Below are 20,192 nucleotides of genomic sequence, written 5' to 3'. Positions count from 1 at the left end.
TTGCTTTTTCCTGTGGATGGCTATTGCTTCTTTGATTATGCAGTCTCAGTAATTGGATGACTTACTGATGATCTTATTTGCTGTAAACTCAATTCTACGGCCCTTATTGATGGAATGTTCTGCTAACCCATATATTTCTGGATGAGAATTCTTGATGCAGCTGGCATGTTCTTTGCAATGGTGTTTGATTGTTTTTCTAGTTTGTCTGATGTAGACTTTACTGCAGGTGTCAGAATTCTCTGATCATTTTTTTGGTTTCATCATCAGCTTCTGATTTTTGGCAGTGATTTGTGAATGATCTCGATGTTAAATAATTCTTGTAGTTTCCCTGGTGGCAAATGATCAAGAGATTTTCTTGGTATTACAACCAGATCAGTTCCAGATTGCTATCAAGCTTCCAAGAGCAAACATCACTCTCAGCTTCAAGGATTGAAGTCTAGAGATGTGTATGTGCGGATCTAACCTGGCTGATATCCTGAAAGAATTTCTTCAGTCTAGCTGTTGTGCTTAGAAAAAATACTGCTGATGATTGGAGGTAGGTTTCCGTGTATGGAATGATGGCTATCTTCTTCTCTTGGTTGTCTGGCGTGTCTGTAGGGAAGATAGCTATCATACCATGCACTGGAAATATCAGCTGCATTCTTTCAAAGCACAACATCAAGACTATTCACAAATTGCTGTGGAAAATCAGAATCTGACTATGAAACCCAAAGAATGATCTAGAACTGAAGACACTCAGGTTTTACTGTGTGATATACACCTGCAGTAAAACCTACGTTGGACAAACCGGGAGGATCATCAAACAATTTTGCAAAGAATTTTCATCCAGTTGGTGTGACTGCATCATCGAAGAAGCATTTGGAAAAACAAAACATTCACAGGGACCCAGCCTGGCAAGTGATAGGTGGAGGTGGCCGAGAGCACAGACGTGGGGGAGACAACTCCCAATTGGCCTGCCACATATGATGAACTCTTCCGCTCAAAATTCAAGTAAAAGGACATTTTATGTATATTTACATATATAAAGTATTGTTTATGCCGATCTTGCCTCCCAAAATTTATTTTAAGTTTGCTCCTCTGCCTCACAATATACATAAAACCTGGTTTCGCAAGCTCTTCACTTAAATCCCTGAAGATGAGAATGACATTAGCTTTTAAAATTTTCGAAGCATGTCCGGAACTGACCCAGTTGATAATCATGAGGGAATACTTCATTCACCACCACAAAAGCTTCAAGAATTATTTCAGATGTGTTTTATGTATTAGGGAATTTTGTCGTGTAATGTATCTGTTTATCTACTTTGCTAACTGAACGAGCCAAACTTGTATTCCAAGTTCAATTATAATTAAGTTTTCACTTTGAATGACAAATTTGATTTATTATTAAATGAAAGAGCAAACTCTCACTCCCATCATGTGTACATAAGTCCTATTATAGTTGACCACTTAAGTACTAATTTACTGTGTCAACTTCCTAAATACTTGTAGTTTACATGCATGTGTAATTTAAGTTGAAATATTTCCTCGTTAATTTTTTTATGACATTAAGGCCAAAAGCAATGGTGTAGGAAAAAAACGTACAAGTAGGATCAAAATATACCTGTTATAGAAGGTAATACATTGGAAACAACAGAAAAAGATTAATAATGTAAAAACTTAAAATTACACATTTTTGTTGCATATGTTTTAATTAGAATTTTCTAAGAACTTGAAGGGCATATTATTGTTTTTGTGTTTTCATTTTAGGGGGAAATTTATAATTTTTTTATCATAACTTTTTCATTCTAAGAAATGCCAACAGTTAGCCAAACAATTAATTTTTGAAAGTACCATGAAAATTGATTTTTGGTACAGTTTTATAAGTTTAAGTTTTTCATAGAAAAAGTTGATTGTGTGTGCTTCATTTTTTCATAAAAATACAAATTGTAACTTCAAGGTGAAGATAAATGCATGCAGCAGTAAGTGTTAACTGGATAGAGGTTTCTCCCGAAGCATAATGGCGGTGCACATTTGTCTATGGAGGAGGAATCTGGAAGTTTCTGGGGAATTTGTTGCTGGAGTGTGTCAGTTTGTGCTTGTGCTTGCATTGGATCTCTTTGTGTGTTTGCTTGTGATGAAGTGTTAATTCAGGATAAAGCATTTTCACTTACATTACGATTGAAGTAGATAATTTTAGAGGTGTATGTGTACTTAGCATGTGCTTTCCGTCCAAGTTCTTGCTTCTCTTGCATGTTGCATGAAATTACTAATGTGGACTGTGTAAACTACACATGCCTGTAGCTAATGCAACAAATAAATAATCATAGATTACATATTAATGAACAGTTTTGTTGAGAGACATTACTGCCATTTTTTATTTATATGTAAGATTTATGTACTTTTCATACTATTATGTATAATACTGATTATAATTGATCACTAGTATAATAGCCAATATGTGTTAATACATAGGGTTTGCAGATGTCCCGTAAAATATGGGATGTCCCATTTTTTGTTAAGGTGGCCTCCTGTTGTCCCAACAATAGTCTTCAGGACAACTTTTTGTCCCATATTTCAATGATAGGAATTGTTGAGTCAACCTGGCCCCACTATTTTTTATTTTCACCCATACTGGAGAAGTTTAACCCACTGTGGTAAGCTACGGGTGTACATATTCCATAATAGGAAACTCTTAAAAGCAATGCAGAGAATCTAAACTCTGCTGACTTGGTGTTCTACACATACAATGAAACTCCTCAAGGAAATTAGATAATTCTTTTAGCTATCCATGCTAACGCGAGTGAGACTGGTTATTGCAGTTTCCTTTGGTTTGTGTTCCTAGATTTTTGTTTTTCAACTGAAAATGCTGAAAAGAAAATTGGTACTAAAAGAAAATTGCATTAAAAATTAAAAAGTAACGTAATTTAGTGTGAAAAGCTCCATAAATTCAAGTTCCCTTCCAATAATTTTTTCATAGAAGATATAATCAGTATTCAAGCTTTAAAACAAGGTATAACATGTTCCATTAGAAGAAGGACATATTGTGCATTGTGTAGCCTTGAAAAATAAGTGTCCCATATTTTCTTCTGAAATATCTGAAAACCCTACGTTAACAGTAAAGTTCTTGATAATTTTACTGCTGAAGTATATTTATAAATATACTGTAACTTTCTTTCAAAAGTTACCTTTTGTTGATGTTCATATAAAATTGAAAGCAAAACTTTGTGTGCAATGTTTTCTTTAATTGGGTAATGGTGTATCATGCACTAGTGCAGAGCCCTCCCATGATGGAATCTGAGCCTAGGATCATGTTTTATGCAGCAATCATTATCACTGCAGCACTGCTAAATTCTGAAACGTAACTACACAGGTGGATGGCGTTTCCGTCACCAACATATAATCATAATGTATTAATTTTTCCTCTGTGCTTAGCACCACGCCATGAAGGCGTATAGGGGGTGTGGGGGTAACGCCCCACACTTTCTTGATCCGGTCGTGAGTGGGGGTGATGTGATCAGCATCACGCCCCTGACCGCCTTTACCCCCCAGGGTTTCCCCTAGGTACCCATGTTATTCGACACTGGGTGGGCGCCGGGGCCGCTTCCAACGTTAGAAAAGTTCCCGGATTTGAACCGGCCGGGGATCGAACCCGGGACCTTTAGCATGGTAGTCAGACGCGTTACCACCGCGGCCACTAATGTATTAATTTTTTTAGCATCAATATTTTATTTTCTCACTTTACACACCACTGAACATTTGGCTATATATCTGGAATCATTGTTTTGTATTTTTGTAATAATTGCCATAGTTTTGTTCATGAAATGTATGTTGTGTGGTTTTGTGCCACCATGCCTGCTGTTTCCGTAACCCCATTACAAGCGCAGGCAGCATGGCAATCACTGAAATATTTTGCTTAACAATTATTAATTTTCAGCAATATATGTGAGATTATTTGTTTGCTTGGTCGCTCAGCTTGTTTATCGGGTTCAAAATTTGCCTCTCCTCTGCCTCGCAATCCATTTTCACAGAAACAACTCGGATGGGAAACCCTGGCACTGTACGTCCCGAAACAGAGACAAGAATGTACTCGTGGGAGGTGCAAAGCTGCATGCACATTATTATTATTATTATTATTATTAATATTATAATACAGCCAAGCTATTTTCCTGTCTCATTACACCATGCCCTGAAGGTATGCAGGAGGAGAGTATGTGGAGGTAGTGTCCACACATTCTTGATCTTGGCCAAACTGAAAAGTGCATTTAGAACTTGTCACTGCACATACATCAACATCACATACATCAACATTTTTCCCCCCCAACAATGAACATCTTTCGGTGCTATTGCATTTGTGAAAAATCATTCTCCCTAATCCATGGCAGCAATTTGAGGGTGGGGGGATGGTTGCCCCTTCATTTTCTGCTAACGCACTATTGCCTCTTAATACTACCAAGATAGTAAACTGTCCTTGCCCCCCAGTTTTGGCACCCACTCACCATCACCGCCACTGTCCGTAATTATCAGTTACCAGTAAATTTTCATATCTGCATTTCATCTGTATCTTTAAAAATGACACATCTATACATTCCTAGTGAATGGTATCATAAGATCAAACAAACTGCTTATGTTAAGTTAAATAATAGCTTGTAGAGTTGGAAAAGGTATTCTCCAGATCAGGTAGGCATTTTGTTGAATAACATTAGTATGAAGAAATAGCTGTAGTCATGCTGTTAACAAAGCTTGGAATACATATTTCCTCAAAGGATTGTTGTTAATATCCTGTGTAAATGAGACTAATATTTTTGTAAGGTTCCGCACTCTTCATACATCTGTCTGTGTTTAGTGGACTCTAGGCAATTTAAAAATGCTTTAACCAATAAAGCATGAATGTAGCTGAAATTGTAGCCGTGCTGTTGTGGCTGTCCTGATCGTGCACCTACCCTCACTGTACACTGTGGTGGCCATCATAGCTTCTAACCCCAGTCTAGTGTTTGACAGAGGAAATTACTTTCGCTGCTTTTAGGCAGAGAATAAACAATTTTGTTATTTCCGCAGGTCCGGCCGCAGACAGTTTCACATAAAGGGCCAAAGCTGTCAGCTTTTGCGAAGAGGTTATAGGTAGAGATATTTAGCAATATTATGTGTAACAAATACTACTAACCATAGTTGATTAAATAAGATGCTCAAGGGCTGTCATAATTCTTGATGGATCAAAATTTTAAAAATAATATGTAATGGTGATCAGGAGTATTGTATGAAGTTATTTTATTGGCTGATATTCAAAAGAGATTTTTTTTAAGGTCCGTCTGTTGGGGATTATACCAAAACTGGTTTCTGAATCCATAAAGAGGAAATGTCTTTAGCTTTTTCTGTAGCGACATGAATATTGTTCACTGCTTGCTCAAGAAATGGTCATGAATAATGTGGTGGTTTTCGTGGCAGAGTGGTTAGCATAAATTGCTACGACATAGTTGCCCTAGGTTCAAGTCGTGTTCGCTCATTTTTTTTCATTTTGCCTTTCATCTTCATTGTTGATGATTAACCTAGAAAAGTGATGTAAATTAACCAAAGTATAAATAAAATTATCTTAATGAATAGTGGTACAATCTCAACATATAAAGAAAGGAGCAGAGAAGGGTAAGTTACTCTACAGTTACTGATAGTATGCCTCCATACAAACAAATGGTAGTTGCAGGGTGAGAGATCAGGGCTATCCCCATCCATGGCGTCATTCTTCTGCACAACAATGCAGGACCTCATGTCACCTCTTTAACTCAAGAGAAAATACAAAAAATGCACTAGACTGTGCTGGAATATCTTCCCTATAGTCCTGATCTTCCACCCTGCGATTTTAATTTGTTTGGTCAATGCTTCGAGAACGATGAGGAGGTGGAGCGCTTCTTGTGCAATTGACTTTGGCAACAACCACAGTCTTTCTATGCTGCAGCTATTAAAAAAATTACCAACCGGGTGGTAAAAGTGTCTTGATTGTAAGTGGAAAGTATACAGAAAAATGGTCCATTTTTATTTTTGCAATATTTTCATCTAATATAAAGTTAGAGAGCGAAATTCCAGTTTATATTTTACTGGCCCACATATGAGGGTGTTGTGTGTTGTAGTAGTGCTTTCTAAAGCTTGCTTAGTGAAAAGTTATCACATTACATTTCTGATAAAGTGTTTTACTGCTCGCTTCGATTATCTTAAACAAAGGCAAAGACGAGACACAGTTTTAGTTGTGGAATCAAGCTTGTCTTGCTTCAATAACCAAATTGTAATAATTACATCCTGAGCTGTCAGCTTGCACTGTAAACTGCTACTTCTGAAACTCTCCATTATTCTAATGATGTTACTCCACCTAAACAGTTTGTATGTAACATTTGGCAGTTTGGGATCCTCAGTCCGTCGTATTTTAATACAAACTAATGATAATTGTGTATGTTGTCTCTATTTATCTGTTGTAAAAACACTACATCATAATTAACCTGTTTTGTTTTAAAAACTGATTTTTTTTCTGTGTTAAACATTCTTTCTTGTAATGCTAATGCTAAATTTGAGACATTTATCTCTCAATTAAAAATTTATTTGCAGGTTTATAAACTTGCAGTCAGTTTACACAGAATAGAGGAACCTTGATTTGCAAGATAAAGCAATTCTTAAGCAGTTGCAAGAATTAGAAGCTGATTATATTGTACTATTTTAATGAAGATGTGAAATTTTGTAAAGCTTTATTAACGTGAACATTTTAACTTACAGTATAGTTTTTGTTATTTTTTTTCAGAACTTCAGAGTATGGGCAGAAGGATCCAAAGCCCACAACGTTAACAGCTGTAGGATGACAGCATTTTCATTGCATGTGGGTCGAAATTACCCATGTTTCTTTGTTGGCTGTGATTTTGTGCAGGGACAGAAGGATGCTGTTTTGTGCTTTGTGAGGGGGACTGGACATTTTTCCTGAATTGTGAATGCAGCAGGTTTGCCTACATCAACTGATAGTATGTAGTAATATTAATATATTGAAATTGGAGAAAGAACCCCATACCTCCACTCCGGGCAGCAAATGTTGCTGCAATAGAGACCAGTACTTTGGAAGGCTCTGATCAACAAATTTTCTTTCCAATAATTGCATTTTTTTAAACAACTGGTTGTAGGAAAGCCAGCTCCTTATAGTAAGAGCAAGAAGTGGTGCAAATTCAGTACTTATTAATTTTGAGGGGCGACAAAACAAAAAGATGTACTCAAGAATATACTTACTTGTAGATTTACAAGAGTGAGAGCAGTTGCTACACTAGAGAATCTGTGTCGTTAAGGTTTTATAAATAAAACCTGGGTATGGTCTTGTCAGAGTTGCACAGGTGCTTTGTACAAGTGTGCAAAACATAAACAGTAATTGCATAAATGTGTTCAAGAACATTGCATTTTTCTTCATTTGAAAATCCTGATTGAGGCTCTGAAAAATATAACTAATTTTGAAGTAGTTACATGTATATCAACATTCCATGAAGACTTGCATTTACATAACATACAATATTATTTACATAAAGATCGGGTAGGAATAATTCAACAAGATTGTTAACTTTATAAAGAAAATAATATACCATATACATTAATTGTATTTTACAAACTGATTCAACATTTTGACTACTATTATTTTGTATATCCATTTTTACCATTTTTTAAAAAATGTATATAAATCATTGGAATTATATTTTGTTTATGGAAACTTTTGTGAATATTAAATTGGGGTGGTTTGCAATATATTATTGAATAAAAAATTTAATTTGATTTCTTGTCAGTAAGAAGTACGGAAACATAATATTGATGTAATGAGGCTATCAATATTATTAATTTGTTCATTATTTCAGTTTTACTGGTGCTTGGATAACACCAAATATTAATTGAATTGAAGGAACAAACTGCATGTCCATTTTGTGTTAAGAATGAAAGCGTGAATTTATCTTCATTTTAGCTTACAAGTTTATACAATTGAACCCCGATTTTATGCTCCTGTATTTTTACAGTTTCTCACATCATACATTAACTATATTGGTCCCAATAAAGCAATGTGATGTAAAATTATCTGAGGATTCTCATCTTGCAAGATCTGCCCCCCCCCTGAAAAAAAAAACAACGTGTAATTGAGGTTCCACTGTATCCACTAGAAGTGTGAAGGTAAATTCTTGTATCTCATTTTAAATAAAAAATTATAACCGCAAACCAGTTTCCATTTAAAAATTGATTGGACTATGTAAACAAAGAATTCTATAGTTTCATCTATACCATGCAACATATCTGAGAAAACTACATGTAGGTTGAACATAACTGAAGGAATGATGTATTTAATCATATTCATTGTGTGAGAGATTGTTCTCAAATGGAAACTTCAGCAAAAGATAGTGATATTTTTGTATACAGTTTCAATATAATAATGCTGTTCTTACATGTAAAGAAGCTCAACACTTCAAGTTGATTATATATGGGACCATTTTCAGTATTGTAAACAGGGAGCATCTTAAAAGAGAAAATTCACATTTCCGATTATATCACAATCCATTTTTATTTTTTATTTTTCAATGCTGTGTATTTCTTTTATAAGAAATGCAGCATGAGGATTCAGTTTTGTTTTTTAAAAAGACAATTTTGTCTGATCATTTGACTGCATTCATTCAAAACCCCAAAATGTTGGGGTTACATGTGTATTGTTCACTACACTTTGTGTAATTTGATAAAATTACTGAATTAGAATATCTGTCTTCACTTTCTCCAAAGTAAATTTATTTTATTGTTAAGTGCATGATTTATAGTCACGAAATGTTAAAAAACAAAATGTGGTTACATTTGTGGTTGTGCATAGAGAACGAAAAATTAATATTGTGTTGTTTAGTGTAATGGTAAAAATAATTTTAAAACTATGTAAAGAAGAAAAAACAAGGGATTTGTTATTTGTGTTGTTGATATGATTGATTTTTTCCACATGAAAGGCAATAGTTGTTCTAGATTGCAATAAGCTGAAACATTTACAATATTTACACAATGCATTTGCATGTATCTTTTGTTTTTGTCATTGAAATTGTTGTGACTGTTTGCCATGTAGATTCTTGTTTTAGAATATGGCTTAATTTACTTCATGAATAAAAAAATCTTCATACTAAATTAAAATTCCAATGGGTTTTGTGCATTCTTTGCCAATTCAGTTGAAATTATGTAATAGTTTTGTTTTCACATTTTATTCCCATATTTTTTTGCAACAGCCATTTCTTCTGAATGCAATATTAACATGCAGCTAAATACGTGCTGCAACTTTAACAAGATTTATATATTTGTAATTTTCTGCATTTACTTATGTATCGAGTTATATTAAGTGATATCTCAGGAATATCAATATAGATGATCAGAAAACTGTACAATGTATCCTCCGCTATTGATAACCACACGTTGTTCAGGTTGTGGCTTTTACAAAGAAAACTTGAAAAAATTCAAAGTAAATCGTTTTTATTATTAAATATAAACTTTTGGGAGAAATGTACCATAGTGTGCAGTGATATTAAGCTGTACTTGTCTCAGTATTTATATGTTTTGCATGCATATGTTACTGAGAACAGTTTTAAAAGTATGGGGAATGTCATGAAAAAGCAAATATTTTAATGATGAGAAAATTTTATTTTTTATACATGTACAAGTTAAGGATTAAACTCAGGCAATTAGTACCCATATTTTGCATGTTCATTGCAGTTGTGGATATCACTTTCAAATTTTATCCTGGTATTTGAAATCTCTTGTTTTTTATTTCCTACCAAGTGAGGTTTGGCCTTATGCATCTCGCTAACGTCACTTGCATCAAAACTTCACAGCAGAAAATTTGAAGGATCTAATTTCAATATGATAACTGGGCATACGTTTTGTATGTGTGTGTGTGTGTGTGTACACTTATCCATATCATGTAGAGAGTTACTGATAATGTTGAGATAATGATCAGTACTTGTGATATTTTAATGAGTATTATATTCCCTGAATTGCATCATAGATATTTTTCTTGTCCCCCACTTTCATCACACATTGCCTTGAAGAGGAGCTAGGGTGGCTCCCAATAATACTATCTAAAGGAAAACTAATCTTTAATCTGTGCCATAGAACATTTATTGTTCTTAGTGTCTTATATCCCTATGTCGTAAATATAAATGCAGGGTAAAAGACCATTTGTTGTGAATATTGATACAGTATTTAATTTTGATGTAACTAAAATATTTATATATATATATATGGTGTCTTCCATGCATAAAAGTGTCACGATTTTCACGGAAGCAAGATGTAACTTAATGTTAAGAAGTAATATTTGCCATGTGATAGCAGCAATGCAAATCTTTTGAGTCAATGTGAGCATAGTGGTTGCTCATTTTGCAAAATGTATAGCATGTTTTCCCCTCCATAGATAAGCTAAGTCAGTCTCCTTTATGTATATTTGTGCATGTGAAATAAGAAAGCAAAATGCATAATTACAAGGTGGTATAGTAATGATATAATTAATTCATGTACTTAGGAATCATTTAAATATATATATATTTCATGTTTAATTTATTTCTGAAGTTTTAATATATATATTTTTGTTTTTTTTATTATTGTGAAAGCAATTTCTAAGACTAAAATGTACAACCATAAAACTTGTATATGTTGCATTTATAAGTTCAAAAGAAATTTATTATGTGCAGTTTTATTCTATGTGGCAAGGCATCGTGTATTTAGTGCAAGGTGTTTGTTCTTGTTTGCAACACATGCATTATCATGACAATTCTTGTGGGTAATTGAAAAAAAAACACTATATAGTTTTTCACAGTCACTGAAGTAGTATGTACATTAAATAAAAGTTTGTTAGTAACAGTTTCTACTACTTCTTATTGTTAATTGTAGATAATAGTGTGACTGTGCCATAGCTTTTTCTTTTTCTTTTGTGTTTTTTGAAGAGACAGAAGCAAAATAAAAAAAATATTTGGGGTATTACTTAGTGTTCACTCTGATTGTATGTATGTACAGCTTTCGCATCAAAGACAGTTATCACAATCTGGTGTACCATGATTATGCTTTGTGATTTAAAATGTTTTATAATAAGTTAATGTATTTATGTACAAATTTTATGATAAATACAAGAGATTTCTGTATTTTTAGTGTTTTTTTTTAATTTTCACTAATAGCTGTAACAAATTTTTGCATATTACATATATCAGAGGTTCCCAAACGTTTTCGTTTTCTGGCGCACTTAGTGTTTCAAGATCTTTCCGTGGTGCCCAAGTCAGAATGTGGGCCTATCTAATACTTGCAATGCTCAGTTAGTGTGGTTAGGTTGCTTGCCTTTAAGTTATAAGTAAAACACACATTTCAAATTCAGAAACATTTTATTTGTAAAAATTACTAAATAAGCACATAATTTGGAACAATCACATAATTTCAGTGAAAATATTGGAACATTTCATGGTGCCCTGGCACCGTGATGCACACAAGGGATGGGACTGTACTTCATTGTTATTGGCCAATGTAGGCATGTTGGTTAACTTGCTGATAATCATCAGAAGAGGCATCCATATTTCATTTTGACGAAAACATGAAATGTGAAATAACATGCTACTATAATGTTCACACTATATGTTGACAACATCAAGTTGAACAAATTTTCTTCGTAAAAAGGAGAAAAAAAAGTAAAGTGTTCCCCTGTGCTTAGCACCACTTCATGAAGGCGTATAGGGGGTGTGGAGGTAACACCCCACACTTTCTTAATCTGGTCGTGAGTGACGGTGATGTGATCAGCACCATGCCCCTGACCGCCATTACTCCCCAGGGTTTCCCCCAGGTACCAATGTTATTCGATGCTGGGTGGGTGCCGGGGCCGCTTCTGTTAGAAAATTTCCCGGATTTGAACCGGCCAGGGATCGAACCCGGAACCTTTAGCATGGTAGTCAGATGCGTTACCGACTGAGCCACTGTGGCCATTTTCTTCGTAATGCTATGTAACTTGTTTATATGCTACAAATCCTCGAAAAGCCGTATTTTCTAGCCTGAAGATTTGCAACAACACAGCATAGATCCATCGTGGCTACTATATTTTATATCTAGTTCTGCAACATGATATTTCTTTTGCATGCAATATTTGTGCTGTTTCAAACCGTCAGTTGAAATAGAAACAAGTCCCATCACAATTTAAGTGTGACGCTGCCCTCACAGATTACAAGTGGAAACCCATAGATTGTGAATAACTCAAAAATACTAAAGGAGGCACAAACTGTCAAACTGTTTATTATTACAGATAACGTATCACCATTACCCCAGGCATAGTATCTTCTTGTGCTATGAGCACAGTACTACTATCATGCATTCAAAACTGGTAATAATGATTTTTAAGTCCCTGTCTAACACTCATGAATGCAAGAGCCTGGGGCGATGTCCAAAACTGGAAAGTTATAGATCTCGCCACAACAAGCGATCACAACTTAATACTATTCGACTTAATCTACAGGCAACATCAGCTTGAACAGACAGACCAGAGGAACATATTAAACTGGAGAAAGATCGATCATTAAAAAATTCCAAGAAGAACTCATTATCCCTGAACAATGGACATTTACACTCAATTTTTTTACAACAATTTTAAAAACTACACCCTGGAAAAATGACCCCTGCAAGTTCTCGCGCTTCTCTGCGTCCAGTTTAAGGCAGAAACGAGACTTCCAAAGTTGCGAGGCTAGCGTTGCGCTGAAAACACGCCGCCGCCATGTTACTACGTCACTCCTTAGGGAGAGCTCGTTTGTCATCTGCTTCGAGCGTCCAGTTCCGGATATGTAGCCCACGGTGAGCGAACACATGCGCAGGAGTTTTACAAATCTGTACAGATTTAAATAATGGAAGAAGGAGCGATAGGAGAAAGGAAAGCTATGCTTTGTAATGATCATTATTCTATGAAATATCCGTGCTGCTCACGTGCAAGATAAATGAAAGGGTTCAGCTGCGTGTGTGTTCTCAGGCCATGCGAAAAGTATTGCTTATAAAATTGGTTGCTGACCAGACACTCAAAAATATTTTTTAAACTTATATTTATCGATATTTACTGTAACCTATGTAGTGCAAAATAGGAATTTTCACATTCTTCACTTTATTTATAAAGCCTATTTAATTTTCTTTTCCATAAAGCAATTTCAGTTTGTGTTCCATTTTTGTTGCGCAAATTATGATCAAATATTTTTGTGCAGATAAGAGAAAATACACTGAGAATATTACATTAGTTGCACAGTACATATCTATACTTAGTTTATGTATAATTATTACAAGGAAATAATGTGTATATCCATGGGCGTATTTAAGGGGGATTCAACCCCCCTCTTTTTTTGGTTCACTAAAATTACCAGTTTCCTTGTTCTATCCGCTTGTTCATAAAAAAATCCTTCGGACTTATTTCATTCTCTTAAATTAGAGACGTATAGGACGGGATACGGATGGGAAGGAAATTTCGTAATTCCACACACCAGATGGGACTGCAGACCAATGTCTGCAATTTCCTGATAGTTTCGGAATTTCTGCGATAAGAAACTGCATTGAGACTGTCAAATCAGTAATTTTCCCCCATGAGTCATCTTAAAGATATTTGGTTCTTAAAAACGTAGTGACGCAAGATGAACAGAAAAGTATCAATACTAGCGTGACTTCGTGACTACAAACACACAACTTTGTCGGATCCAACATCCCCTCCCCCCAAGCTTCCGGCAAGCAGTGTTCTGGATTTTCACTTACGAAATAAAGTAACCCTAATCATACCAAAAGTTGATCCATCCAAAGTAGATCCTATCGAGACGAGAAATGGCAGCCTTGGTCTCGTTCTCGTTGAGAGTTGTAAATGTCTGTCTCGTGTTTATTTGTAAATGTCTCATTGACAGTCTCGTCTCCATTTATAAACATCCGTCTCGGTTTGAGAGGGCAATTCTCGTTCTCGTCTCAAGTCTAGAAAAATATAGAATTAACGTATGCAAAGGCTTATCATTATAAATACAAAAAAAAAAACGTTCTTAATATTTTTTTATTACTTTTTTTTTACTCCTCGTTTCGACGGTACAGCCCTCGAAAACTAAATATTATCCTGCTTATATATGCAAACCAAACTGCAGATTCAGAATTACCAGGAATGAACTGGCGTTGTAATTATTATACACAAAATACATGATTTATCTGAGGAAGTCACATGTTCCAGGTTTGACTCTCGACCTGGGTATGACTGTTTCCTTGTGAGTGACATTTCATTGAACTGGAAATTATTAGATGGGAGGATGTTTGCTCGAGACTTTGGGGACAGCTAGGGGGATGCTTCTATTGTTAATGTTAGTGTTGCTCACCGTCTCATAAAAGGAGATGGGACAAGTGAATGTTTTCGAAATGAGATGGGACAGAAGGAAAAGTTTGTCTCTTATCATGGCAGGTTGGGTGATACTTAGATTGTGCAGTTGGTGGTAGTGTGTGTGTGTGTGGGGGGGTGTACTCCCAACTTCGAGTACTGCTTGTAGTTATTCATCTTCATTGTAGCGATTAGCCAAAAGTGGGAACAAATGTGATGTTAGAGATGATACATAATAAATTAGCTATGCATTCTCATCGTTGCGGTTAAACAAAGTGAACGGAAAAGCGACGTAAAAGTAGGCTAAATACAAAAGTTTGCAATATATATATTAACTGAAGAAAACTGTCATTTACTGCAGGACATTTAAAAACTCACTGTATTTTTTTATACCGTATCACCTCTTATATTGCAGAAATTGGCGTGTAAACCAGTGTGTTCTAAAAGTATTATCTTAAAATTTGTGAAGAAAATATTATGACGAAAATAATTGTAATTCCAGAAAAGGCATTCCTATAACATTAAGTTCTTGCCAGTCAGAACAATGAACAAGGCTGTTCACGTGTTCAGCCATTGACTGTTACAAAGTTTGCTTTGTCACCCTAATGGGAAAACCCTCTACCGAGTAGCTGAATTATAGTAAATACTACTATACTGCTAGGGCATAATTCATCTCCAAGAAATGGAGCACAGATTTTTGCACTGGAAGTTGTAAGATACTTGTTTTACACAGTAACAAGTGCATTTTCTGTCGCTTCCGCGGCTCATGCTAAGTTGACGGGACGAGCAGAAGGCACACCTGCACGCATTTGTAAGTGATGACGTCAGAGGACCTCCTGTCTGTGGAGAGGACGTTTTCAAATCCGTGACGTAGTAGGTGAATTTCAGCGGTGTTTGAAGGCGTGTTTCTCGAGAACCAAAACAAATATCGCCGAGATATTTTGCACATCTTACGTTTGTGTCATTATCTGTAAAATGAATGGATTTAAAACGTTTTTCATGTCAAAGTGGAAATGTCCATTGGAGCAACAAAAATCACTCAACACGCTCGCAGTGGAACTCTCTGCAAACATCAGACAAGCAATTCAAAATTAAACACCCAGAAATAACCAAGGGGAATCCATGGCCAAAGAAACTAACCAACCTTAAGAAACAAATGCAAAAAGCCAGGAAACTATATCAAAAATCCATCATCGCACAATACAGAACTACCAACCTCCAGATTTACCGTGCCAAAAAAAGGCAATACGAATCCGAGCTACTAAATTTTAAGACACAACAATGGAATATCTTTATCGAAAAACGTCTGGAAATAAATAATGGGGCACCCCGTATAAAATTGCTACCAGCAAAATAAGAAAACCGCAAACCATTTCCACCTTAATTAATGACGATAACAACACGTATGACAAAGTACTTGGAAGAAACCATCAACTTCCTAATGAAGAATCTCATACCAGACGACGAACCTGAAAACGACAGCGATTAAAATAAGGATACAAGAAAAATCTATCACCAGCCATATCCAGAATCACCGATATTACCTATCACTACCCAGGAAATAGAAAACGAAATAAGCAGCATGGAAAGGAAGAAGTCCCCAGGACCAGACGGAATTCCTGTGAAAAAAATACAAGAAATCACCCCAGTACTTACGCCTTACATTACTCAACTATTTAATGAGTGCCTTATCCAGAAGACATTCCCAGAAACCTGGAAGGAAGCAAACTTAATAATCATCAAGAAACATCCAAATAAAGATGAAATCAGGGTCAATTCATACAGACCAATATGCCTTCTCAACGTTTTGGGAAAGCTCTTCGAGAAACTTATTCTAAAAAGACACAAAGAATGGGCCTGCTCAAGCCCATATCAGGGCTACAATTTGGGTTCACGAAAGGTAAATGCGCTGACGATGCATTACGCCTGCTATCGTCTACAACACAAAACACTCCAAACAAGTACATGGTGGGAATTATGGTGGACATCGCCGGTGCATTTGACAACTTGTGGTGGCCCAGCCTCTTTCAAACACTCAAAAACATGAATTTCCCAGGTACACTCTTTCTACTTCTGAAAAGTTATTTCTCTAACAGAAAAGTTAGCATCAAATATCCGGATCTACAAATGAGTAAGATTACGTCAAAAGGTTGTCCTCAGGGTTCCATTCTGGGACCCGAGCTTTGGAATACTAAGTTGGAGCCTGCGCTTATGAAACTACAAGACCATCCAGACATAGACCAGATCATAGCTTATGCGGATAACATTATCATGCTCACTTCTGGTAACTCAAGAAGGGAAATCAAAGATAAAGCATCTACTGCAATCAATATGCTATCCGATTGGTGTGATCATGCTAAACTCAAAATAGCTGCGGAAAAGACGCATTATATTATCCTTAAGGGGAAGTTACAAAGAAACCCTCAAATCAAACTCCGAGAAAAAAACTTAAAAAGAGTAAAAGAAGCTAAATACCTTGGTATTACTCTTCAAGAGAAGATGTTTTTTAACAGACACACAGCCCTGGCAACAACCCAGGCCGAAACAACTATAAACAGTCTAGCCACATTGAGTTCCGCAAACTACAACCTTCCACTATCACACATAAAAAACATATGTAATTACCATCCATAATGCTATTATTTCGTACGGCTCGCCTCTGGGGACCATGGAAACCAGTAAACAGTACATTAAAAACAGATTGAGATCTTCACAACGCAAAGTGATACTTTGCCTCACGGGTGCATTCAGAACCTCAACCCTGGCTCTTCTGATGATTGCGGGCCTACAGCCTATTGAAATTGTCATTAAAACTAGAGCATCAAAATATTACTTTAGAAATTAACAAGAGGACGAAATCTATAACCTAATTGGAATGTGCCCTGCCATTGTACCAGAAATTCACCACCACTTGTTTAGCGTCTGGCAACAGGAATGGACACAAGCTACACGAGGAAGGAGCCGTCACAGCTTCCTTCCAAACATAAAACAGCGACTATCGATGGACCATTTCCACCCCACGAGAGGTCTCATACATTTCCTAACGGGACACGGTCCTTACGTTCAACACCTAAATAAGCACAACCTCAGACAGACTGATAAATGCCTGAAATGTAATACAGAGACGGACACACCGTAACATAAAGCCTTCTTTTGCCACACATCGAACACACAAATCGAAGATTTAAGACAAAAGCTACCAAACTTCAACACGTACCAGTTAATAAGAAATCCCGAGCACTTTACGTTACTAAACGACTTAACAAACCTGGTGTCGAAAGAGAAACTTTCCCTCTTCAAATCCGGCATCACTCGCCTCCCCATTCAACCCCTACCTCCTGAATGTAATATACCCCCCAGAAGATCACAAAGAATCCATCTTCAACAAACTCAACAACAACAACAGGACATCCCTCCTTCGGACTAAGATCACCAAGAGGATAATGAAGAAGAACCTCCCACAGGAACATCAAGAAGGAGACACTAATACACAAAACAGTGATACGGCAGAAAGAGAAAAGGTTACGCCTCCCCGGAGAAAGGCAAAGGATAACACTGCAAGGATTCGACCCAGGAACCAACCGAATTCAACCCAGATTTTTCTTCTTTGTTTCTTTCTTAAACTGTAATCTTCTTTATTCTCTTTACTAAACACTCTGCAAACTACTCTCACTGATTCTTGACAATTCTCTATATTTCCACTACCGAACATACTAAAGTACCCTATACTTCCCAGGAAATCCCTCCCTACCTCTTTCCTTCCTGATGATGTCCTGGGTACCAACCATCGTACCGATGTTCATCCCAGGCCGACCAACTCTTGCTGGTCTCCTGCAAGTCTCCCTGCATCAAGCACCACTCGTTCTTTCATATCCCTTCCTAGTATTAATACTTACATCTCAAAGCCAATAATACTCTCATTATCTCAAACATAACATACTAGACCCTGCTTAACATTCATAGAATCGTGTAAATGTCCATCCCTCATCTCATTCATCAACACTAATGCACACGACACACAATAAATATTATCCTAACAAAACATTACCCACCCAATTACACACTTATGTAATTTCGTATCTGTATTCATAAATAATATTAATGTTAAACACTAGCACATATTTACTTCCTACTATTTCTAACCTTTATCTTAATCTTCTTACCTTGTAGAATGATGTAAAACCAATTTTGTTCAGGAAAACCGAACAAATTTGGTTCTTCACACTGGGGCATTCACGCCAATGTCACAGTGAATTATTGTAATAAAAAAATGGTAAATAAAGGATGAATCAAAGAAAAGCGGGGGAATCCGTAAAAAAATCGCGGAACTGACGCCCTGGGTTAATTTTCAGGTACCAGGGCATAAGCACATACCCCCGAAAGTAGTTTGACTACTTTTTAATCCATCCCTATACATAAAATAATAATCTTTCTATGTAACCATATTTTGTATATTGTTTAGGAAAATAAAATTACTGTGTCGAAGTAAAATATTCTTATTTTGGTTAAAAGCTGAGGCTGTAAAGGAGCACTTAGCGCATGAAAGGACAAAACACAGACGCCAGAGCCTCGTTAGTCTGCAAAATGCAGTCTAGGGTGTACTACGTGAAAGTGAGGTTGACAATTGGGTGTACACTCGAAATCTAAGGAAACGCCCCCCTTACGGTTATGCAACCCAGAATTTTATATCATCTAGTTTTTCCAGGAAGAGCAGCTCGCGAGGAGCGTAGTGTTTCCAACTCTTGAATCTAGCCACAGATTCACGCGACAGGGTGGAGATCTTGCTTTCCTCTTGATTTGATTTCAACGGACAACAAGTTTATTTTGAGAATGTCTCTGGTAATAATAACAAGTGTTGTTAACATTTATGCTTGAGTTTTTTATTATTCTTTTACCACTTCCGAACGAATATGTGAAGAGAGGAGGTATCACGGATTTCGTTATCGCTCGGATACTTAACACCTCCCATGAGAGAGTCCTGCAGACGAAAAGATAGCATTATGACTAATTAGTAATTCTGTTTTCTATTTCAGAAAAAAAAAGCCCCTTCCGATAGCCTAAAGTCGCCTTGTAATCAAGCGGTCCTAGATGCAATTCCCACTGGTGGCCCACCTCTCTAGATCATAAATTCCGTTTTCATTAATGTATCTGTGCATAAATTGAAAACTAAAATTTTCTTAAAAATTTACGTGTGCTCGGAACAACCCTTGAAAGGCAAAAGTAAAATGACGTGGAAGTTGTGATTTGTTTTTACATGAATCGCGCTAATACGGACCCCCGAACTCCATTCCTGCAGTTATTATTTTCGAGATTTTTTTCTCGTTGGTCCTGCCACCATAGGTGAGTCCAAAGAGAGGCTTCTGACCTCCATAACCACCCCCTCCCCGTTCAGTGTGCTTGTGCTTTTCCCACTGTATCCTATTTGCACCCATTACACTTTTTTTTTTTTTTTTTTTTTTTTTTCAATAACGCTTTCGGCTCTTTTCTTCAGAGTTATTATTTTTGTTTTTAAATGTTTGGAGACATCTGTTTTGGAAAAAGTTCCACGAAGTTTGTTTTAAATGTAAATGTATCTGGACATACAGTGTGGAGTGGGATTCGAACAACAAATATGAGCTTCCGTCGCGAATCGAACCAGCGCTCCTTTCATTATGTTTTCTTTCCACGTTTATTAAAATTTGCTTCCTTTGCTTACTTTCTCTCTTAATCTGGTTATTCGAATACTTTTATACTTTTTTTTTTCGATTTTCCCTTCGCACTCATTACAGATTTCGGTATCGCGCTTTTCCATATTTTCAGTAATTTAATTCTCTTGTGTATAATTCCTTTGACTATTTTTAATTTGCCCTTA

At 36.2% G+C, this 20,192-nt stretch overlaps 1 protein-coding gene across 4 annotated transcripts in view; it reads left to right on the top strand.

Annotated features, from left to right (window-relative positions):
* Positions 1-11,129, top strand: part of LOC145985346 (phospholipid-transporting ATPase VD) — a 203,236-nt gene extending 192,107 nt beyond the window's left edge. For 2 of the 4 annotated variants that reach the window (XM_083119251.1, XM_083119248.1), the window contains exons 20-21: positions 5,035-5,097; positions 6,758-11,129. In XM_083119251.1, the coding sequence (XP_082975377.1) occupies positions 5,035-5,060 (26 nt within the window). In that variant the 3' untranslated portion in view covers positions 5,061-5,097; positions 6,758-11,129. The remainder of the gene's footprint in view (positions 1-5,034; positions 5,098-6,757) is intronic. The other 2 variants (XM_083119250.1, XM_083119249.1) reach the window with 1 other exon arrangement.
* The last annotated feature ends 9,063 nt before the right edge of the window (positions 11,130-20,192 follow it).

The sequence above is a fragment of the Lepisma saccharinum genome, chromosome 3, assembly GCF_977018435.1.
Source record: "Lepisma saccharinum chromosome 3, izLepSacc3.1, whole genome shotgun sequence".
In the NCBI taxonomy this organism is placed as follows: Eukaryota; Metazoa; Arthropoda; class Insecta; order Zygentoma; family Lepismatidae; genus Lepisma; species Lepisma saccharinum.
The sequence above is the reverse complement of the archived record's forward strand: the minus strand, read 5'-3'. Positions and strand labels throughout refer to the sequence as shown.